The sequence below is a fragment of the Dermacentor silvarum genome, chromosome 4 (assembly GCF_013339745.2).
Source record: "Dermacentor silvarum isolate Dsil-2018 chromosome 4, BIME_Dsil_1.4, whole genome shotgun sequence".
In the NCBI taxonomy this organism is placed as follows: domain Eukaryota; kingdom Metazoa; phylum Arthropoda; class Arachnida; order Ixodida; family Ixodidae; genus Dermacentor; species Dermacentor silvarum.
In genome coordinates, this window is record NC_051157.2 from 231,881,890 (window position 1) to 231,906,245 (window position 24,356).

The following is a 24,356-nucleotide window of genomic DNA, read 5'->3' on the forward strand; positions in this document are numbered from 1 at the left end:
GCGGACGCTAACTCGAGGTTTTCACCATGGCCTCCGGTCAGTCAACCTCGACCACACCGGCCGTCCTACCCACTACAACGACTTTCGTCACGCTTTCCGCCCCCAAAGGACCTGGCGTCTTCTCAGGCCTGGACGGTACGGAGGTCGATGACTGGTTGAACCTCTACGAACGCATCAGCACTAACAACAGGTAGGACCGTAATATACGTTATCCTTCACATCGGCGGAACGCCTCGAGTATGTTTTCAAACTCATGAACACGAGCTCACAAGCTGGGACAGCTACAAGCAGAAGATTCGCGACTTATTTGGGAACCGCTTGGGTCGACCGCTCGCTGCCAAGAAGGAATAATCTATTCGCGTGCAGACGTCAACGGCACCTATATATGCAAGACGTCTTTGCACTCTGCCGCGAAGCCGACAAAAGCATGAGCGAGGCAGACAAAGAAGTTGCGCACGTTCTTAAAGGTAATGCCGACGATGTCTTTAACTGGATTGTGTTTACAAACGTTGCGGCTGTTGACGCCACCACTAGCGAATGCCGACGCATCGCACAAGCCAAAAGCCGACCCATCGCACATTAGTTATAGCCACCTGCCGAATACCGCAGCGACATACTGGTGTGATGATCTCTTTCGCTCGGCCAGCACCTGCGATAATGCTACGCGTATCGCTCGGCGTGAACTCGAGGCAGCCGCTCCAACTACCCTGGAACCTAAGTCCTTCGGCCCACCTTCGGTTCCTATATCCCTTATCCAACCAGTCATTCCACAGGAGATCACCAACATCGGTATCTACTTTGTCTACTCGGCTGCTCGTTCCGATGTCCAGCCACATTTTGCAACTCCACTTCGGCCCACATCAGACTTTCCTAAACGGTTGCAGAATCCGTCCACGTGGCAAACTCCCCACGACAAGCCTATATTTTTTCATTGTAACCACGTCGGCCACATCCCCCGCCACTGCCGGAGGCGCTGGAGTTCGACAGCACACACGAATTTGCCCGGCTACTTTATGCCCCTGGACGCTATTGCTCGCATATGCCCAGCTCTGACCAAGTTGCCCCTCCAGAACATGTGGCTGAGCACCGCTACTCCCGCTCGCCTTCTGCCCAACGCCACCAGTCTCGCTCCCCCCAGCCCCGCCGACCATCCTCCCCAACCTTTCTATGACGCCCCCAGACGGAAAGCTAAGCATTGCACTGCAAGATGTGGTGCTGCATTGCTTCAACCGGCCGAAAATCCTCTTTTGACGATCCCTACCAAACAGAACCTCCTCCATGTACAGATCGACGGTGTGCAAGTCACTGCACTAATCGACACTGGTCCACATCTTTCTATCATGAGTGCTCATTCTCGCCGAAAGCTGAATAAAATTCTGACGCCTGCGATGACTCAAGTCGTCCGTGTAGCCGATGGCGGAGCAGATGCCATGGTTGGAATGTGCACCGCTCGTATTTGCATCGCTGATCCCCACACAGATCTATTCGCCGTCCTTGCCAAATGCGCGCATGACGTGATCCTACGCCTCGACTTCCTTGACGCACTCAGCCCTTATCGAATGTTCGGGCAGCACACTCCGTATTGATCTTCCCCTACTAGAACCCGCTGACCCACCTCCGAGCCGCCTCTGTTCCACCTAGTACGCCCGCTTGCCACCGCAGACGTTGACTTCGTGTCGTCGCCGGCAGTTCCCGACGGTGACTATGTCTGGACGCCAATCTTCCTCACCCACGGTATCACAGTACCCCATACAGCTCTGTCTATAGTGCCGAACTGCACCTCCCTTCCTGTTATCAATTTCAGCTTGACACCGCAAGCGCTGCCACAAGGCATCTCACTCGCCTTGCTTTGCGCCTTCGATGAACACGACGTGGAAGATTTTACGGTGGCCATTTCTCCTGGTTCCGCGGCTCATCAGCAGTGCGATTCTTGCCCTGCAGCGTCATTAAGTCGATAATCGCTTCTGACTTAACACTTCAGCAGACTGAAGAACTCCACCGCGTTCTGCTTTCCTACCTTGACATTTTCGACAGTTCCGGGATGACTAGGGCTTACGTAGAATACCCGTTCCCCTTGTGGAATGACGCTGCATCTGCGTACACAACGCAATAGCGTTGAGGAATGGTCGTCAAGGTTGTACAAGATGACTAATTACGTCGGCAAAGATTGAATCACTTGCTTGTAGTAAGAGACGTGTAGAACCACGCAGGAAGATCATTCTGTGTTGTGGTCAGAGCGGACTCTCTAGTGAAGTGATTGTTAAGAACAATGGCCTCCGTCATGTGCTGTATTTTAAAGGGGCCCTGAACCACTTTTTATTGAAGTGGAGAAAGACATTTGAAGTGAAAATAGGCTATTTCAGAATCACTTTGCCGCAAAAAGTACTTCAATGCGTTCAGCAGAAGCGGAGTTATCGGCAATCAAACACAGCCTCCATTGTGCTCCCCTTCCTCCTCCATAGCCTTGCACTGCGAAGGCTACGGCGGAGACGTCACCGTGGCGTCCGAGACATCACCGTGGCGCGCAGTTCAAGTTTCCGATTTGGTGCCTACGCCGCGCTAAACGTAAGTCAAACGCGGCTGTCCTCAAGGAGCCGCAGTGCGCTTAGCCACTGGACTCGTGGCGGCACCTCGCGGCGGCCGCGGTGTAGCCGACCGCAGCGAGTAATAGCAGCCGCGTATTGGAGTGCACTTTATGACGAAATAAAGCGCACAGAAACGCGCGAGGATCATGGGGTTTTTGAAACCTCGAAAGTTTGAGAAAAAGGTGACTTCGCGCTCCGCTTGCGAGCTCCACGGACCGCGCACGACAGCAGAACTTGGCTGAGATGTTCACAACATCGTATGCTACCCGCGGACTATGTTATTTCACCAAGACCGAGGGGTGATTCAGGGCCCTTTTAAGAATTCTGGCCTCCTCTCTCTCAGTCACAAGCTCTGAGATAGTGTTGAGTTGAGCGTGCTCTTGTAGAATTGGAATGGGTGTAAGACGAGGAAGTGCGCTGACAGTTCTCATGGCGTTTCGGTTTATATCACTTCAAGGCTTGCCCACTGCCGAGCAGTAAGCATATCCAGCTTTTCTGGACACATGCCAACTAGCGCCCCAAGCGGCTGCGGCCACAAGCTAGCGCGTTTACAATAGAACGAGTGGGTTTTTCGCGAATAATAAAAATTACAAGTCGATTATTCAAAAAGGCAGGTGACAGACATATTCTAGAAGCAAGCCACACGAGACAAATGCCGTGTATATTGTTGCGTCTCAACCTGGAAAAGCGCATTCCTTGGACGTTGGGCACGAGTCAGTCCATTCATCAGCGCGAGCACCGAGAGCGACCGGGCATGTCATACGACTGCGACACGTTAACAAAGGAGCTCGCGCCGAGGCAACCACAACAACCGCCATCCGTGGCTACGGTAATTACCGTGAATATCACTATATCTAATCCTGATCCTGACAAGAGGGCCGTCACGCAGAGGCCGCTGATGATCAGCACCATGGGAACAGCTTCGAGCTCAGTTTCCCAGGTGGCCACGCATATTCAAGAATGCGGGGGCGGGGGTGCGACATTGGAGGCGGGCCCGGTGCGTCAATATGGGAGGGACGTTGCAACCGATTCAAAGATTGTGATTGGCCGAGCTACCGTCATCAGATTCCCCAGTCCAGTCTCCTAGGCAAGACGACGGTATTAAAGGCAGAGACCTGTGGTGCAGTGGTTCTGACGAGCCCTGATGTGAACTCGGACGTTTAATATGCTCCTAATTAATTAATTAATTAATTGTGGGGTTTTACGTGCCAAAACCACGATCTGATTATGAGGCACGCCGTAGTGGGGGACTCCGGAAATTTGGACCACCTGGGGTTCTTTAACGTGCACCGAAATCTAAGTACACGGGTGTTTTCGCATTTCGCCCACATCGAAATGCGGCCGCCGTGGCCGGGATTCGATCCCGCGACCTCGTGCTCAGCAGCCCAACACCATAGCCACTGAGCAACCACGGCGGGTGAATATGCTCCTGATGGAGTGGGCTTCCGTACCAGGGGGCCACTGTAAATAATGAACATTAATCCATTTTCCTTCATTCCTACTACCGGACGTACTCATCAATGGGCTCGGTGGATTCCTGGCCCAAACGACACCTCGAGCCGCAAGAATAAGCTGTAGAAAGCTAGAATTTTGTTCCCAGCGTGGTTAAATGGAAGCCTATGGTAACGACGAGTGAGTGAGTACGAACTTTACTTAGGTCCTGAGGAAACTCGTACTCGATTTTCGAGACAAAAACGGCCGCTGTAATAAAACTGCGGCTGCTATCGCAATAGCCGCTACAACGTCCGGAGACTCGGCTTTCGATCGATGCCTATATTCACTCTCTACACATGTCGTAACATAAAGTGATTTTTCATACAGAGTCGTGCAAATTCACGTGGCATCTTGATAAACCCAAGCGTAACGTTGCTGAATCGTCTGAAGCCGTGGCCGAGTGGTTTAATCGTACGCAGCAGTCGTCCCGCGTAGTGCTGGCAGTGACTCGATACCGTGCGCCGTGATATCCTTTTTAAGCCACGTAGGACTTCGTTTCCCAGTTTCCCACCAGATGGCAGAAAGGCAAAACTCAAGATTTGGTCTCGGTTTTTTCAGTGATGCTCTTCAAATATTATATTTTCTATTTTTCCTGCCTAAAGCGTAGCAACGTGTTGCTCCCTTGTTAAGTCATCGCTTTTATAATCAGCTTTTATTCCATGGACAACATTACTACAAGCAAGCGCACGTCTTTTTGTTACGTAAAAGAATCGAAGATCTTTTGTGCCTTGTAGCATGATATGCACATAAAACGCTCAGTTTTAAAAGGGCCCCCAAAACAATCAAAATAAAGTGATGTAATCCTGCTTTAGAGGGCTCTATAATTTTGGCAGACAAAGGAAATAAGAAACCTAGGTTTTTAATGAATAAGCATTCTTGGGCGAGAATCCCAGCAAAATCTGTCCGTCATGCGAATGGTCTAACCGCCCAAGCACTGCGTAGAGTTGGTTAACCAGCGAAGCTGAAACGTGCGGCCCCGGTGTTTATCCCGATGGTTCATTAAAGTATTTCTCAATTATTGGTTACGTCTTTGTGTTTCTTAATGAGGTTACACACACGTTCGGCTGTGACGGAGAGAACGAAGTCACTGGCGGTATGCCCGCAGTCCACCGTTGTCGCATTGCCGCTTGCGATTCTTCCAAATGAAACTGCTTCAAAATTAAATCCGTCCGTTACTTAAGACAATAAATGGCTGGTATACCTTCTTAAGCACCCGTAAACGCGGCCTCCCCATTACGACTATAGAAGAGAAATTCTACGCTGGAATGATGAACGGCAACGGAGCCAGCTGTGGAAAGGCGCGTACAAACTAGCGGAAAAAGTAAGGTCCCTGTAGGAAAAACGCAGGCGGCGCGCCGCGCAAGCAGCAGCCGCACGGCAGCTTTTTCTTGCCGCGGGAGGGATCGATCGTGGACCAATTTTTTGCGGTTTGCCGCGTGCCTCGGATGAAGGAGCACGCACGTTTTGCCGCTAGTGTGTATGCACCTGAAGAAGAGGACGACGAACGCGGGAGCATTGGCACAAGCGCGTTCACGCGGTTGGCCGAGGGGCCAGCTGTGGCTCGAGCCATTGCTGATGATGATAGTTTCTACGCACATCGGACGGACGGATCTTGGTTTCGCCTAGCCATACACAGCTTCACTGTAAAATCCATGGCTGCCTTTCGGGAAGCCCCCGAAAAGCCCGAAATCAATCATCGCTGGGTTTGCCTCATCGCGACTAAGCGCTCTTAGGATGACAAGTGATTTCCAGCCGACGAGCGGCTACTCTTTATCCAAAACACTGATAACGCCGGCTGAAAAAGATTTGTGGCGAAGTTCAGTGCACAGAGATAGCTTTTAATTCTTTTATTTTTGTTTTGTTGACGTCATCCCTACGTCACCACGCAGGAAGTTCGTGCTCTCGAAGAAGAGGCCGCGCTCCACGATAAATTCTGGAAAATGCTGGGGATGACTTGATAGTGCTTAGCCTAGCCCAAAAGCCAGAACTAGCAAGGTGCCTATCAGCTCCGCTGTCTTTTTAACATTGCACCGCCAGTGCAGGCTACGCTATGTTTTTATATCTGGCATCGCTAACGAATGTCACGCAGATGGTGAGAGGCCAACAAAAGCTCGACTAACGTTAACAATACAATTGCTTATTTGCCAGGTCACATGGTCAGGTGCTTTAATATTTGCAAAATCGTCTGCCAATGATGCCAGCTGTAGTGGAAAGATGTAACTGAATGTGCTTTCCAAACAGAAAGAGCACCCCAAAATGCCCCTTCAGATGCTAAAACCATAAATAGGCAGATATAGACACGCAATACAGAAATGGGTATTTATAGGCACAATAAAATCAGCGCTAAAACACTTCTTAATTCGTATTTCGTGCTCATACGCCAAATGAGTGCGGCCCTGACGCGTGCATGGGAAGAATGAGGCATTTGCCTTATTCCGGTCGCTAAGAAAAGCCGCTACGAACAGCCAGCAAGCAGAAGTAGTTCCGAAGGGTGTGATAACTTGCCTACATAGCTTTGCTGTCACAGATCGGTATACGTTTGCGAAGAATTTTTCGTGAATCACCACTGTAACTTAAATTTTGTTATTGCTGTGTTATTACTGCCAGCAGATGTCACGGAGCATATGCGTTGGTGGCATCCATAGGTAAAGAAGTTCTTACTTGTTTACGTTTCATTTCAAATCAGCAAGAAGCCTGCGTGTAGCAGGGCTGCCATCTTCAGCTTTCATTGGCTTCTCTCTCGAGCAATAAAACGTATGCTAGCACAAGAGGCGGCATAATTATGACTTTTTTTTTTTTTTTTTTGACCCGCCGTGGTTGCTCAGTGGCTATGGTGTTGGGCTGCTGAGCACGAGGTCGCGGGATCGAATCCCGGCCACGGCGGCCGCATTTCGATGGGGGCGAAATGCGAAAACACCCGGGTACTTAGATTTAGGTGCACGTTAAAGAACCCCAGGTGCTCCAAATTTCCGGAGTCCCCCACTACGGCGTGCCTCATAATCAGAACTGGTTTTGGCACGTACAACCCTATAATTTAATTTTTCTTAATTGTGACTTTTCAGTTTGCGCACGCGTCTTCCTTTGTAGCTATATGCACTCACATTTTGTAAATTTCCTTTTCCCTTGAACTAACTACTGCAATGACTGGGCGCGCGTAGTAGGCTATGAAAACACGCCGTATATGCAGCAGCCACACAGGTGACAAGGCGAAGGGGCGGCCAAGTGACAGCTGCAGGAATCTTGCGTTTCACGACGTGGCTGCAACTATATTGAGCCTGTAGTGTCAAAGAGACTGACAGCAATCAGGGCCGCTCCATGCTGAGTGCGCAAGCCACTTATTTACAGGAGTTCAGCGATTACTTCCTCGGCGAAATAGCTGCAAATTTCGCGGCTAGTAACAAACGAGGATGACAGAATACTTGGAAAGCTGATCCTGGTTTGTGGTTAATCACAAACAGCGCACTCAAACCAAAGGAAGGTGTACACAAAGCAGAACCGGTTATATTGTGCCTACGCTTTCGTTCGTTTTCATTTTAAATAGAAGATTTATATGGCTAGGCGAAACGAAAAAAAATATGCGTGGCTCTGCTATCGCAAACAATGGAAACCAGCGGAGCTGGGGGAAGCCTAGTAAAGTAGTGGCAAACCACACACTTAGTCTAACTTTCGCTGGGTTTCCCCCCTCTCCACTGGTATCTGATGTTTGTGATAGCAGAGCCACGCATAATTATTTGACATGGCAGTGCAGAATGAAAATGCTAAGATTTCTTCGCCTACACGAGCTCTCAGCTTCCCTCAATCTAAACTCAGGAACTTCTCTTCTGCGACGCTTGGTTTCAACTTCCCTAGCTCTCGCTTCAGGATCGGATCTCTGTCGACGCTTCCGTTCACGATCAGCTTCTCGACGGCGCTCAAGTCGAGCGGCTTCTTCCACGGGAGTCCTGACGGTAGTCTTCGCCATTGCTAAGCAAACCGCCACGTCACTTTTTTCTCTGCTAGAAAGAGGACCGCCGAAGCGAGCGCGCGGAGTTTTATCGGAGTAATGACGTCACATCAACTGTGCCCGGCGAGCCACTCCTTCTCCCCCGGTAGGCTCCACCAACCCTCGCCGCGCCGCTCCCTCTCTCCCGCTAAGCCCCGCCTTACTCCTCCTCTCATTATAGCGAGGCTATAACAGCTGCGCTGTAAAAGCGTCTGTCCGTCACCTGTCCACAGTAAACTATCATCATCAGCATTAGTTCGAGCGTCGTCGTCTTCTTCCGCAACTGGCTCGTTGGCTCGCGCTCGGCACGCGCTCGTGCCACTGCTCCCGCGTTCGTCGTCGCCGCCTGCTTCCACAGCTGGCTGCGTTGCCGCTGATCATTCCAGCGTACAATTTCACTTCTGTTGTAATGGGGAAGCCGCATTTACGGGGGTATGAGCCATTGCTTAAGGGGGTATGACCCATTCATTAGAGAGTTTTAGAATAGGGGCCCTAAACGTTTTGGAGCCCCAAAGAAATAGCATCGAAGCCACTGCGCATGCGCGAGACGCGAACTGCGTTTGGGGCTTGCGTCGGGAACGCTATTTCACCGATTTAGCGGGAGTCCCAAAAGCTGCCCCAAAAGCTTTGCGTCAACAAACATGGCGGCACCCATCGAAGCGACGGCTCTAACCGAGCATCCAACTGGGCTCGATTCGTGGTAACGCGTGAAGTTCGTAAGCTAGGAGAGACTGCGGTTATCGCTTTCTCTCAACTAACGTGTGTAATGAAGATTCATTAGACGCCGCTGATTCCGAATTCGATTGTCCATTTCATGGCTCGTAGGCCTAACATGAATTAGCTTGGCTGGTGAAGGCACGTAAAGTAGGCTACTCAAAATTAGGCGCAACAAATCGCTTGCTGCTAATAGAATAACCTCTAAATTGTAATGTAACGCAATAACACGAAATTCAAAATTACTCTTCTTATCATACAAGTATAGTTTATTTTAATATTCATAATACTTTTTCTTTGACACCGTAGTGGCGCTGCAAGCGCAAGACTATTCGCAAACGCAAAGCCCTATATTCTAAAGCTCTTCACTCCTGCATGCCCCAACGCTAGCACCCGCCAAGCTCATTGGGGCCCCAAAATTTTGGGGCTCGTATTCTAAAACTCTATTGTCTTACGCAACGGACAGATTTAATTTTGAAGCAATTTAACTTCAATGAATCGAAAGCGGCAATGGCTCGCGAATGCTGCTAATTACCAACCCACTGAGCTAACTCGAGACATCAAACGCAAGCGACAACGGCGGACTGCGGGCATGCCGTCAGTGACTTCGTTCTCTCCGTCGCAGCCGAACGTGTGTGTAACCTCATTAAGAAACACAAAGACGTAACCAATAATTGAGAAATACGTTAATGAACCGTCGCGATTAACCCAGTGACAAACGCATGGACCGCACGTTTCAGCTTCGCTGGTTAACCATCTGTACGGAGTGCTTGGGCGGTGATTTTTTAGTCAGCTGTTCATTTTAGCCATAAAGCAAGATGAGCATGAAGCAGTCAATCTAAGCAAAGGAAGTTCGCAATGGCCATTAAAGGTGCGCCGATCACTGCTCGTACCTTGTGAATGGGTGTTCCCCAGAAATCGTTTGCAAACAGGCTGCCAATGGGCGTCGACGGCCGTAGGTCCCGGTTGTCCCGCACAGCCGATGCGTCGTCGAAGACGAATCCGCAGCCGAGTGCGTTTGCGTAGCACAGCCAGGACAGTGCGCACACGGCCACGTACCAACGCCAGCCGACGCGACGGCCACCAGACAGCCGCCATGTTGGGTAGCGGTCTGCACTGGACGAGCAGGGCGCCTGCGAAGAAGACACACAACGGGTCGGCGCTAAAGCACACGGCCGTAGACATGGGAATTACCGCAGCGCGGCGCAGCTCGGACACCGTGCAGGCATAATGCAGCGAATCGCAGCTGCATAGACCGTACGGTTCAGGGGAGGAGAGCTTGCTGGGGCAACTCGCATTGCCCGGGATACAGGGACGGTGACAAGAAAATGGAATCAAATTTATAGAGCAGCACACGGATGCCTGCAGAAGAAGGTTACCTATCAAGAAAGGGATTGGGCAAGAAGGCGCAATCTCTCTAATGCTGTTCATTGCATGCTTAGAAGAAGTATTCAAGCTAATAAATGAATAGGCTTAGGAGTGAGGATCAACGGCGAATATCTCAAGCCTGTATATAGCACTCGGCACGATGGCTTCCTGGGATTTGGAGCTGGCACACTTGCCGACATGACGCTAATGCCGCTGTTGCAGGTATCTTTGGTCCACGTTTCGGCGGTTCGTCTCGAAGCAGCGGAACACGGGGCATGGCCTTTTTCGTCCGAGCCCTGGATAACGTCTGCAATATCTCGGCTATCATCCACCCGTGTGCATGAATCATCTGTCGTTGGCAGCATGCGTGGTGCGAACGGCGGAGGGATCAGCGAGGACCAACCAACTGACTTCGAACAACAAGACCCACGTGATGCCGATAAAGCCTATAAAGACTCGGCGCGATGACTTCGTGGGATTTGGAGCCGGCACACTTGCCGACATGACGCTAATGCCGCTGTTGCTGGTGCAGGTTAGTCATTACTATCCATTTGAATCGCAAAAGCTAGTGTGGATGAATGGGATCAGGTCTCGCATGAGGGGACTTCAAGGCCTTGCCTCGTAGCCACCTCCCGGGCCCGCTGGACTGCCCCCTCTTGTGGCTTGAGGTTGGAGCTGCGCAGCGCGGCGGCCCACTTCGACGCAAGAGCCTCCGGAGCTACTGCCATTTTCGCTGCTATAACAGGACACTCCCACAACATGTGTGAGAGTGTCGCTCTAGTTGCCTGACATAACTTGCAAAGAGCACTCGGGTATTGCGCAGGGAAAATGTGCCACAATCGCACCGGACTGGGGAAGGTGTGTGTCTGCAGTTGTCGCCAGACGACTGCCTGGCGACGCTTCAGTTTGGGGTGAGGTGGGGGCAATATCCCCCTGCCTAACTGGTAGTGCTTGGTGATGTAGTTAAATCCAACTAAGCGTTCTCGCGTGCTTCGTACCAGGAGGTCCGAACTCGAAGAAGGTGTGTCTGACTCTGCGCGGCGGGTCAGTTCTCGCGCAGAGCAGTGTGCCATCTCATTCAAGTTAGGGGGGGCCCTCGTCGGTGGGGGTGGCGACGTGCGCTGGGAACCACATGATCGCGGCGCTATCGAAGTGCTGTCGACCAGCTTTCCTTAGAATCTGAAGAGCTTCGGGGGAAATGCGCCCCCGCGCGTAGTTACGAACTGCGGATTGTGAGTCGCTAAGAACGACCTCACAGAGGGCGTCGGTAAGCGCAATCGCAACCTATGCCGCAGTTTCTGGGTATTCCGTGCTGAAGCAAGTAAAAAGCTAGTATTCCGTGCTGAAGCTCCTCCCGCGATGCCAAGTGTTTGTAACAAAAATCGCGGATGCAGCATGCACAGATTGCGGTTGAGGGGATTCTGTTTATTTTCCAACAGAGTGCTCTACTTTATTTTGCTGTTAATACTCGCGGGGGACGTTGAACTAAATCCCGGGCCTACTAGCACACCGGAGATGGAACTGTTGCAACGTTTGCACAGTGGGCAGGAAGCTTTCATTTCAATGTTAAACGGCACCGAAGCCAGCTTCGAAAGGAATGAGAACATACTGATGGAAGTGAAAAATAATCTTAGGCAAACTCAGAACCAGTTAAGGACATCAGTATGATTGTTACAGAACAGGCACCTATAATACGGCACCTCATGCAACAGGTTAAAGATTTGCAGAAGAAAACAAACGACCTAGAGAACAGAAGTCGCCGGAAAAATCTTGTTTTATATGGTGTTGACGATAAACCCTCAGAATCATGGGATGAATCCGAAGCTATTGTAAAGAATATTTGCAAAACGAGCCTTGGAATTGAACTCAGGCCTCTGGAAAGGACACACCGCTTAAGACGCTATAACGAAAATAGAAAAATACGACCGATTATTGTTAAACTTTCTTTGTACAAAAAGCGTCAGGCGGTGCTTCTTAATGCTAAAAAAATTAAGAATTCGCCATACAGCGTAGGCGAAGATTATTCACCTGAAACAAGAAGTACTAGGAAGAAGTTACGCGAATACGCTAAGGCAAAAAGAAAGGATAACAATAAAGTGAAACTGAATTTTGACAAACTGATTATCAACGGCAGGGCTTTCGGGTGGAATGAAGAAAAAAATGCGGTCGTCCCAGTACGTAGGCAGTGACAGACTATAAATAAGCAGATTGAGAGTATCGTGAACTCGTTGTTGTCATCGTGAACTGCCTAAGCATAGTTAAAAAAACAGCCGAGCTTTCTGGTTTGATTGAAAGTGTTGACGCTGACATAGTCCTTGGCACCGAAGCTTGGTTAAAGCCTTCCATTGCTGATAGTGAGGTGTTTCAAGAAAACTACGTCGTCTATCGCAAAGATAGGCCCACTGCAGGTGGGAGTGTCTTTTTGCTAGTTCATTCATTATTACAGTCTCCAGCAATTGATTACGAGTGCAATGCACTGGAGTCTGTATGGTGCAAGATAGTCCTGTCTGATAATTTCACGTTCACTGTTGGAGTGGTTTATCGCTCGCCAAGCTCAGATATAAGCACAGTGCAAACATTATATGAAATTCTCTCCGAGACGTCAGCTCAGACGATGCTTCCTGGGGGTGATTTTAATCTGCCTGGGTTATCTTGGTGCAATGATACGTGTATAAGTTCTAGCGGGCGCATGAACCTTGCGATGAAAAATATCTTGGACAGGTTTGGTCTGACGCAGTACGTTATCGATCCTACTCGCAATGACGCTGTGTTAGACTTACTGTTTTGTAACTCGCCAAATTTCGTAAGAAATGTGACTGTCATTCCGGGAATTAGCGACCACCTTGTTTCCGGTATCCGAAAAAAAAAAAGCGTGCGAACTGCGAAGTTATCAACGAGTAGAAGGGTCTACTTCTATGAGAAGGGTGACAACGATGCAATTTCTAAAAAAACTTCGTAATTTTTATTTTTCTCTGTTTTCGAGTGCTTATCTGAAGAGCGTAATGTGCATGATATGTGGGACAATTTTAAGAATATTGTTATGATGGGGTGCGTTTATTTAACAGATGAATTGATGAAAAGGGTTGCCGCGCCGACACCGAGCCGCTCCAAAGACAAGCGCACTTCGTTCTCCTCTTCTTCCGTCCTTCCGTAGCTTTTGCGTAACATTCCTCCCTTCACAGACGAAGCCCGCTGTGCGAGTAACTGTTACACCCACTCGGAGTCACGTGGATGACAGCGTTTCAGGCGAGCGACGTGAACAAGCTGCGTCTTCTTAGACCGGTAGCCATTGGACACGAGACGAGCAATAGAGTAGGTCACATCACTTAGACGATCGGTGATGACGAAAGGCCCGGTGTAACGAGCCAGAAACTTCTGTCACAGGCCGCGCTTGCGAAGTGGTGTCCAAAGCCATACAATGTCCCCGTTGCCGTATGACACATTCTTGTGTTGTGAATCGTAGCGGATCTTGGAGTGGTCCTGGGATGCCAACGTACGGAGCTGAGCTATGCGGCGTGCTTCCTCAGCGCGGCAGAGAGTCTGGGCAATAGAAGAGTCCGCATGAGGAGTAAAAGGTAGAATGGTGTCAAGGACGCTGCGGGGTGATCTAACATAAAGAAGATAGAAAGGGTTGTAGCCTGTAGTTTCATGCTTTGCGGTGTTGTAGGCGTGTGTCATAAAAGGGGCAAGATGTCATCCCAATTTTTGTGCCTGGAATCCACGTACATCGAAAGCATGTTCGTCAAAGTTCTGTTAGTGCGCTCGACGAGACCATTTGTCTGTGGGTGATACGGGGTCGCGTGGCGAAACTGGCAAGCACAGAGACGCAACAGCTCTTCGACTACGTCGGCCACGAACTGGCGACCGCGATTGCTCGCAATAACACGAGGGGCTCCATGACGGAGTATAACGGAGGACAGGAGGAAGCTCGAAACATCAAGAGCCGTGGCCGTTGGCATCGCTGCGGTTTCAGCATAACGCGTCAGGTGGTCGACGCAGACTATAATCCAACGGTTGTCGTTTGTTGAGCGCGGGAATGGGCCGAGAAGGTCCACTCCAACCATTTCGAAAGGAGATGATGGTGGCGCCACAGGGTGAAGGAGTCCGACCGGAGCAGTATTAGGGCGCTTGAATTGCTGGCACTTGTTACAGCTGGCCACATACTTTTCTACATCCCGTCACATACTGGTCCAGTAGAATCTGCCCTGAATGCGGTGGTATGTTCTGGTGAAACCCAGGTGCCCAGCGGTCGAGTCATCGTGCATAGCACGGAGCACGTGGGTTCTCAATTTATTACGCACCACTAAGAGGAGACGGGCACCATCAGCCGCATAATTCTTCTTGTAGAGCAGGCCATCTTGGATGACAAAGCCATTGTGACCTGTTGGCTGAGCAGCTGAGGCGAAGAGGGCATCCAGGCTGCGGTCGTCACGCTGCTCTTGCCGGAAGGTGGCCAGGTCGGGGAAAAGAATGTCGTCGATGGCGGCCAGAAACTCATCGAAATTGTCGGCGTCACATTCACTTGTTTGTAGAGGGAGCCTCTACACCATCCGTACACAGATTCATAAAAGAGTTGCTTGCACCACGGTCTAACTTACTGGCAGCACAGCACCGTGACGAAGTCGGAATATGGCATTCATGTGCGGCTATCACGGACGTTGTCGCACCAACAGTGGCTGCTGTTGCCATTGCTACGCGGCACTTTACACCGGACGTTGTCAGAATATACTCAAAAGGACATAAATGTGGTATTGAAAACACTGAGGAACACAAGTCGGGGTCACGCAACACGGAAGCACAGCCAGAAACCCGAGCCGACATCACGAGTCAACCGGCAGCTTCGTGGTCACAACTAAGCCTTTTTCCGCACTTGAAATCGTTGCTCTTGCATTCATCGTTGTCAGCAGAGTGATCACAGCTAACGCACATGAAGATGAGATACAGTGAGCTTCAGGCACGCCTATAACACTTTCTGGAAGGAAGTATAGGAAAGAAAATCGGCGAAACGCTGGCACGGAACGACACTTCACAGATGTAAACAAACCGTCAGCCATGAGCACCGCCGACTCCGCCGAACACGGCCGGTCGCTGGCGCGGCGCACAGCCTTATGGGAAGCACCACGTGACCAACCTGTTCCGGCGGGGGAGTTTTTTAAAACTCCCTGTGCGGAGTTCCCGGGGAGAACAAAATTTTGAAGGCGGAATAAAATCACGTCATGTCCGCCCTTATCCTCCCACAGGTTGTGAGCGGAGTGAAACGAGAGAATGCCGTTGTATTCCTCCCATACATCGGAATAAATATTCAAGGATGGGAGTATATAGGGCACATCACCTTGGTAAAATTCCCATGTGGGGGTATTTTCGTTTACAGTGTGCCGTGCTCCTCTCCGGGCCTTTCCGGTATCATCAGCGGTCGTCATGCCGTCACGGGGTGCATCTGGTGATGTCAACGGGGGCGACGATGTCGATTGGCGAACGTAGCTTCGCCAATGGTATGTTTGCCGCTAGCGTGGACGTGCCTTATCCGGAAGTGGACAGTGTTTTGAAAAGCGCGTTGGCGATGACGTATGTCCCGTGATAATTGGAAGAGCACTCGGCGAGGAGGAGAGAACAGCTGACGAACGGAGCGTAGCGAAGGAAAAAGCGAAACGAGCGAGGGCAGTATTTCGATCATCAAACTATACGCTCTTACGGCCCCATTTAGAAAAATTCTTGCAGCTACAGCGCGACCCACAAGGAGCGATTTTCTTGCCAAAAACTGGCGAACGGACGCGCGCGGCGTGCGCCCGGCGGCCGGCGGCTGTTTGCCGTCGGTCAAGGCGGGCTAGACATGTTCGCAGGCGGTCAACCGCTCGCCGGAAGCGGCGAATGAAGGTTGTCAGCGCGGAGCAATGAGGGCGCGGTTTTAAATTTAAAAAAATTAAATTATGTGGTTTTACGTGCCAAAACCACGATCTGATTATGAGGCACGCCGTAGTGGAGGACTCCGGAAATTTGGACCACCTGGGGTTCCTTAACGTGCACCTAAATCTAAGTACACGGGTGTTTTCGCATTTCGCCCCTATCGAAATGCGGCCGCCGTGGCCGGGATTCGATCCCGCGACCTCGTGCTCAGCAGCCCAACACCATAGCCACTGAGCAACCACGGCGGGTAATGAGGGCGCGGTCGCGTCCTACTTCCTACCGCCGCATTTGATTCGGCTAGCCAGCCAACCTAGAGCGAACATGGTGACAAAAGGTGCGCGCATCGCCTACAATGATCGACCGATCACAGCCGTCCAGGGGTGACCAATATGTTTCAGTTGCAGAATAATGGCTCAGTTGCAAATACAACTAGTTTTTGACTGCATTTTACTGAGAATGGAATGACGCTGTTTCTAGCAACACTGAAATCGTGGCGGCGGCAGCTGTTTTCCGCCGCATGTGGGTGCAGCACGGCGGCGGCACGCTGGCGTTCCGCCGCGCTGGTGCGGGCCGCACGCCGTTCGCCGTAAAAGTTCGCTCCGGCCGGGCTTGCGCGTTCGTTGTAGACTGGTACACAGCTGCAATACCACAACTAAATTTCGACCTTTGGGTGGTTTAGGCGCCCTTTAAGCGCCCTCTAAGCACCTGATTAGAGCAATGCGTGTCGCGATATGGGATGAAAGTTAAAGGGATGTAGAAGACAGAGGCATGACATCATGCGGAGAGATGGAGGCGTTGTCATGTCAGAATGGGTGCCAAGAGAAGGACGGCAGGAAATTAGGTAGGGTGAAGAAATTAAGAAATTAGCAGGGACAAGTTGGAATCGTCTAGAGCAAAACAGGGTTAATTGGAGATCACTCGGAGAGACCATGTTAGTGGACATAAAGATACGCTGATGATGATAGTGACGGTGACTGCAAAAAGCTCATTGGATGGCTCTATCTGTTTACCGACCTTGTGCGCAAGACGTACACCGACCATTGAGTGACGCCAACAGCGGCGACCACTGTAGGCGATCTTTGAATGAAATTACACTGCGCAAGCCCGGACGCTCTGCTGCTGCCACCTGTTGAGAAACGCATGCATCGTGCGCGACGAGCGTATGCTGTTCAATAAAAAATGCCACAGTTTCGCCCTAAGGGCGAAGCAATGAATGCGATAGCAACACAGCAATGTCATACGAAGTAAGTTGAGCGGCTTTGGTAGCAATATGAATTGTAGTAAACATGAGCTGATTAAGTAAGCAGGTGTGCTGCGGCGTAAGTAGACCGACATGAAGAGAGACTCGATGACCACGAGAAGGCGCGTGTGGAACGGTGGTGTTGATGAGAAGCGCTTCCCGTGGGCAGCGCGTGCGAATTAAGGGACACACCTGTAGCGCTGCACTGCCGATCCGGGCAGGATTGCATGTGTAGCGTGCGTTGGAAAATGTGGCCCGACTATTACTAACTGAATGAACAAGCGTGGTGTGAGCGCGCACAAACAAACATAAATAGATCACACTGAATCACTGCAGACAACGACTGTCAAAACGCTGGCAGCAAGCGCATACGCCGCAGCGGCGAAGGTACGTGCGGTCTATCGCTTCAACGGAAACTGAGCGGCGAATGCACAGCGCATACAAAGGTCAGAGCCGTGTGGAGATAAGAAACGGTGCGGGCGAGCGACGAGCGCGGTTGTTGGCAGAGTCGAAGTGCGCCCCCCCCCCCCCCCCCCCACCGCTCCCTCCAGCGCTGGCTTCCCGCTTCCTTGCTTGCGCGTGGGAGATTGAGTGCGTTCGCTCTCCGTGATAGCGCGCGTCCCCGCACGCTTCCGCTCGGGCATATGGCGCGCGGCGAAGATTTTATCGATACGGAACCTCACGGAGACGGCGACGGCGACGACGACGCCGACGGCAGAATTCCGGTTGAAGTAACCATATAATTGCTATCGCAATAATAATGGGCCAATCTGGACACGAACACTGGGTGCCCGACAACCCCTCCAAAGCAATCGAAACTCTCTGTGCTTTCGATGGTGAGGACAAGAAGCTCCCGGAACCACGTTAGCTCGAGTGTTAGCTACAATGCCACTGCGGCCGTCTTACGTGCCGCAGTGCTCATGTCGGCCCGCGAAACTCTTTGTAGCGCAGGCAAGCCTCCGCTTAAGTGTCCCTTCACATATCTCAGTTGCCGTCATAGATAACAAATAGCGATGCGGGGACAGGATGATTGCCCTGAAAAGAGTCAGGATTTCTGCCTCAGTTGGGATGCGAAGCTTTCCTGCTGGCTCGCCCATTCGATATCGCGTACACTGATTGTCTGCGCACAGAAGACGCAGTTCGTGATTAATAGTCAGCCTCTCGAAGCTCCAGGTTAGTAGTCTCGTACTAATTATTGCAGGGCTAGTTGGTGCATGTCAAATAGCAATGAATTTAGCGCCAAAAACGAGATCACAGACGCGTAAAAACAGCGCGAAGCGCTCCCTCCTGTCTTTACGTACTCCACTAGCTGTGACCGTGTTTCTGGCGATAAATTCATTATTATTTTAATTAGTTGGGGCACTTAGGCCAAGTACACACAAGGGACCCGGATCACCAGAAAAAAAAACTTTACAGACGAATAAAAACTATTTGAAGTTCATGTAACGTACACGCTGGAGATAGAAATGACAGCTTAGCGATAACACAGCTTAGGATCAGTGGATTCTGCCCATGCTAATACTCCCGTATGGGAAGAGCCAAAAACACCGCAAAACGAAAATAAATAGAAGTAACATTATTTTATTATTATTCATTATTATTATTATTATTATTATTATTATTATTATTATTATTATTATTATTATTATTATTATTATTTACATATTCTTCTCGGGCTCCCATTAGGAGTTATATGTGAGGGGGAGCGGTACACTGATATTGTAAATATATAGAGCACATGAAAACAGAACAAATAAACACGGATAATACAAAGGCTCTATCGAGCCGTATGCATCAAGCATGACATGTGCTCTGAAGGTCGTCGTCGGCTGCGCTTGTTATCACCTCCGTCGCTCACACCAAGGATTCCAACTGATTCAAGACTCATGTTGCACAGATCTTGAAGCGCACCAGAACACAGAGATAATTTTACAGAAAAGCAGACTGGACAGCGCATGACTTGAAAATGTTATTCAACATGAAGACATAGCTCGGTAAACGATTTTCATAGGCACACGCAACAGAGCGTATACACAGGTGAAATCAGCAGAACCGACGGTGAAAGAAAGTAACTTAGAATACAAGCAAAAAACTCAGTAAAATGCGAATGATCAAGGTAGGCTTACTCCTTATCGAGAAAAATGATTGCGCCTTGACTGACGAACTCTTCCCCCCTTTTTTGTATGTCGGAAAATAATCTCAATTTCTTTGGCAACCGTAAGGCAACCACATTGTTTACAATGGTCAGCACCATATGAAGATCCTGAAGCTTTTAACAATGCGTGATGTTGTCTGAGGCGATGGTTGACGCATCTTCTGCACTGTCCCACATACATTTTACCGCAAGAAACGAGAACCATGCGTGTGCACTACGCCTAATACGCAACTGGAAAATTTGGTGATGTATTTCACAGCGCAAAGCGATAACTCTTTTGTTCTTTTAACGCGCGGGCATACACGTGAAAGGTTTTTTTTTTCGCTAAACAATACATCAACCTCATACCTAGCGCGAACATGTTTACACGTACGTGTACAAAATGGCACATAACTTGAAAGATGTTGCCGCTAGGTATGAGATTTGTGTGTTCATCGGGCCAATTATGGAATTAGAATAAAAGACCTGGAGTTGCAAGTGGTCTGAAAAATATTTTATTGTTGTTTTCTTCTTGAGCACCTGAAAATTGGTGAAATCCTCCATCCCCAGGAAATAGCAACCCAGACTTTTACGAGGATATTTTCACATATAGATGATTCGGGCATAGTGTACATAGGGTATTAAATGCTCCAATTGCGATTACCCTACGCCGGGTGAGGTGACGAGTGAAAGTAGACAAGTGTCGGCACCGAAACCCTCGCGTCGGTGTTCCAACAGCAAGGCAGAGAACGACAGACTGAAGATCAGCGTTCCGACCGTGCGCGTCTCCTATGAATGCGCTCTGTACTTTCCAGCCAGAGCAGGTGGTAGGATCTCCATTTAAGACTGAAGTATTGAAATCCAAAGACGATAAGCCAGAACGAGAATGCACCGCCATGTGAGCGCCTCCACAGTGCTGCTAGTATATACACGAGTGATAATAAGCAAATGAACTCTGAACATATCCGAAACGCAAACGAGCTTCTTTGTCTCCGAAGCTGCACCTTCAACTGCATCCGAGTGATATCTAGACATTCTTATGGATAAACAGGCATGCCCATTAGGATAGCACGGTTTTTGTTCTCGGCAATTTTCTGTACATCACTGGTTTCTAGGCCCATGTAGGTAGGTTGCTAATCCGATTAATCGATTATAAGGTACTGATTAATCCAATTGAATTTTTAGCTATACCCCGCTTTAGCGGAAACCGATGCGCATGTTGTATATAAAATGTCAGAGCATACGTCCAGGGATAAATGTGAAAGTGCTCAGCCTACACGTTGCCTTGGATATTAAGCAGCAACGTGGACTGGCGTAAGGCGGAGACTATTGAGAAACGGCTGAAAGATTGGGGACGTAAAAGAAGAGAAAACATGCAATGAAGCGAACTGTATATATTGAAAAATATTGATTAAGCGCATTAAAATGTATGATTAAATCAAAATGTAAAAAAAGAAAACAAACTACAGGGCGGTTACGAATGTGTAACGCGAATGTGGTGCGGTCAAGGAGTTCTCGCTCCCCATTTCGCGCGATCTCTGAATTCCGAGATATTAAGAGCTCCGGAGCTCTGAAGTGATGATGATGGTGTTACGACGACAGCACGGCTATGGTGGCAAGATGACAATGGTAGACTGTACTAAACTCGCAGACAACTTTCTGTGGCAATGAAGGGAAAGCTGCGGGCGCGTGGGTGCTGCACATGTGTTACCGCGCCAAGTAGTCCGGCAGCGTTTGACAGTGCTTTTGGTTGCTCGGAACAGACGCTGAATTGACGCAGCTTGCACGTGCGACGGTTTCGCGTTTACCCAGACGCGGAAGGGAAACGCCGCAAAATAAGTAAACTTTAGCACTCACTGGTGTGATCTGTCTTATCATAGCCTCCTATAAAATGGCTATGGTATGGAGGCTATGGTCTCATTTAACTGTTTCTAATAAGCTGTTTATGTTTTCTCTTCCCCAGCCTAAACCAACGTGGATTAAAACGCGGGACTCTTTTCAGAAGCGCTCTCACTTGTACGCGCTTTGCCTCCGTAGCTTTCCCTTCATTGCCACAGAAAGTTGTCCGCGAGTATAGGTTGGTTCCAGCGGACGCCATGGCAAGCGCCGAGGGTGAAGCAAAAAACGCGGAAAATGTGGCGGCGCTGCCGTCGCCTAATTCTGAATCTCCGGCCAAGACACGTTGGCTCCGGCTGTTTCGCCAGCGTCCATTGGCTGAGGCGAGCTCACGGGCTGAGTAGCTGTCGTCTGCTCGACGTACCGTCGTTGTTGCGTCGTTTGCATTCTTTCTGCCACTCTTTTTCCATACTATTTACAATATATCGGTGGGGAATAATATCAGTGTTGCCGCCTACGAGTGTCCACGTGTTAAAGCTCTATGCAGATGCGGTAGGTGACGCCACCAACTTTTCAATTATAAAAAAAAAAATGCTTAACCTTGCACTCGGCTGCGCAACGCTTGAAACAGCGAAGCTGGGGGATCGTAACCCAGCATTTCCCGGAATTGCACGCGAACTTTTCATCTTATTAATCATGATGCTGTTAATTTCTTTTCGCGCGTCTCGGACTTACGGCCGTGACTGCGCGTTGCATAGCGCCGCTTGCAACACCGACACCGCGTTCCAATGCCGACATTGCGTTCCAGGAGACGCGGTCCGTGAATGCATCTCTCTCTCTCGCTCTCATAGCGCGCCAAACCTCTTCACCTCGCAGAGCACGAGTGTACGAACGCGCCAGCTGTGGATGAAGACGACGACGCTCGAACGCAATCATATGGTAGAGCGTACTAGATTGGGGGGAGTGGGTCCAACGAGGGCTCTGCGCTGAGGCATTTTTATAGCTCCTTATAGCGGCCCCGTTCATCCCCGTCGTCGTAGTAGTAGTGTGTAACCAGTCTGAGAAAAATGAGAAAAAAAAATTCCGAAGTTGTGTCCGTAGCGCGGAATCGAACCAGGGACCCCTCGCTTCCGAGCGCGCGGCGTTAGCCCACTACGCCACGAAGCGGACATGGACACACGCACCACGATAGCAATAAATACCCAACATTAACGAAAGGCCGCGTTTCTAACGCGTTTGTGCTAGCGCGTTACGGCCCGTGTAAGAAGCTGGTGTAAGACGCTGTGGCCTCTCCGCCTTACCTTCAACGCGTTTCGAACGCGCTGCCCAAAGCGGTGGCAAGTCAAGTTCAAGTCGAGGAGCGTTTATGAATACGGGGGTATACTCTCTCGGCAGTCATGTGATGGCGTCGGCAAACGCGGTGCACGTTCCGGCATGTGTAAATGGCTGCGTAAGACGCTGTGGCCGCTCCCCCTTACTAGAGAGTACTGCACGTTTCTAACGCGTTTGTGCTAGCGTCCCCTTAAGCGGGAGACCCGATGATTCCCTCCGGAGCTTCGCCCACTCATCATCATTCACCCCGTGGATATGCTGTGAATTTTTTTATTGAAAATCTAGGTGGCGCCACCGTCACTTTCTCCCGAATGAGCGGCCCCGCTCGCTATAATCGAACGCTTGTCGCGTCGGAGATCCTACCGCAGCTGCATGGAGCTTTGACAGGTGGATACTCGGTGGCGGTAACACTGAAATTATTCCCCACTGATCTATTGCAAATAAAATGGAAACAGAGCGGCGGAAAGAACGCAAAAGACGCAACAACGACGGTTCGTCGAGCAGACGACAGCTACTCAGCCCGCGAGCTCGCCTCAGCCAATGAGCGCTGCCGAAACAGCCGGAGCCAACGTTTATTGGCCGGAGATTCAGAATAAGGCGACGGCAGCGCCGCCACATTTTCCGCGTTTTTTGCCTCACCCTCGGCGCTTGCTAAGGCGTCCGCTGGACCCACTCCCACATTCTAGTACACTCTACATATGGTTCGCATAAATGCATGCTCTGTTGGCGTGGCTGTATAGCCTAGTGGTTACGACGCTGGCTTTGGGACCGGGGGTAAGCGGCTTCGAATCCCGCCTCGGCCCCAAGAAAGGTTATTTTCTTTTCTTTCTTGGTGGTTTCGTGCTACGCACCACAAATTACGGCTATCTTAAACAGCTTCGCTGTTCAAAGCCTCAGCGGGATTCTGCATTGAACGCACTCCCCCAATCTAGTACCCTCTAACAATGGGATGACGACAAGTGTACGACGATGACGTTACGACGGTACGATGATAATCGAATGACGAAGGTGGAATGCAACCTTGGAAGGACCACGGCAGTATGACAACAAATTTCTGATTAGCGACGGCCGAATGAGGATTCTGGAATCATACAGATGGTACAACGACGACTGCGTGACGATAACGGGGAGGGGACAATGGGATGACGACGAGTGTGTGAACGACGACTAGACGATGACGATGGTCTGATGTGTGCATTCGCTTGCCAACTCCGGCCCGTCGCTTCTGCCTCGGTGACTCAAACCGCTGGGTCGTGGCGTCTGAGGCAACGTGATTGTGCGGCTCGAACCATCTCCCTTTAGCCGACTTGCTGCGGGCACAGCCACGCTTCCAAAGGTTGCATTCATACGAACCATATGACTGCGTTCGAGCGCCCTCGGCGAAAGAAACCACCTAGAAACGCGGTACGCGCGAGCGGCACAGCGTGGCGCCAGCGGTCGAACGCTGTATCTACTAGCAGTTGGAGTGTTGCTCCCCGGTACGCAAGGCCAGACTGCTTTGGCGGCCTTATAGCCCCTCTCCGGTCCCGATCTCGAGCGCGCTTTCAATCGGTCTGAGGGTGCTCCTTACGCCACCACATTCCGCGATACAGCGGCCGCAATCGGTTGGTTTGCGCCGCTCGTGCTTCGAGGGAACCGAGCTCTGCGTCACCATGACCGAACTGTCCTCTCTCATTAGACAATTTTGGAACAGCGTTTGTCGCCTTACGGAAGTTAAAGTCGAGGACCGGATGTTACGGTGCACGTCTCTTCAAGACATTTAGTTTG

The 24,356-nt window shown here is 50.3% G+C and overlaps 1 protein-coding gene across 5 annotated transcripts in view; it reads right to left on the reverse strand.

The window, feature by feature from the left end:
- LOC119449313 (protein O-mannosyl-transferase Tmtc3) overlaps nt 1-24,356 on the reverse strand; it is a 731,059-nt gene that overhangs the window by 295,361 nt on the left and 411,342 nt on the right. For all 5 annotated transcript variants that reach the window (XM_049666410.1, XM_049666409.1, XM_049666407.1 and 2 more), the window contains one exon: nt 9,669-9,908. In XM_049666410.1, the coding sequence (XP_049522367.1) occupies nt 9,669-9,908 (240 nt within the window). The remainder of the gene's footprint in view (nt 1-9,668; nt 9,909-24,356) is intronic.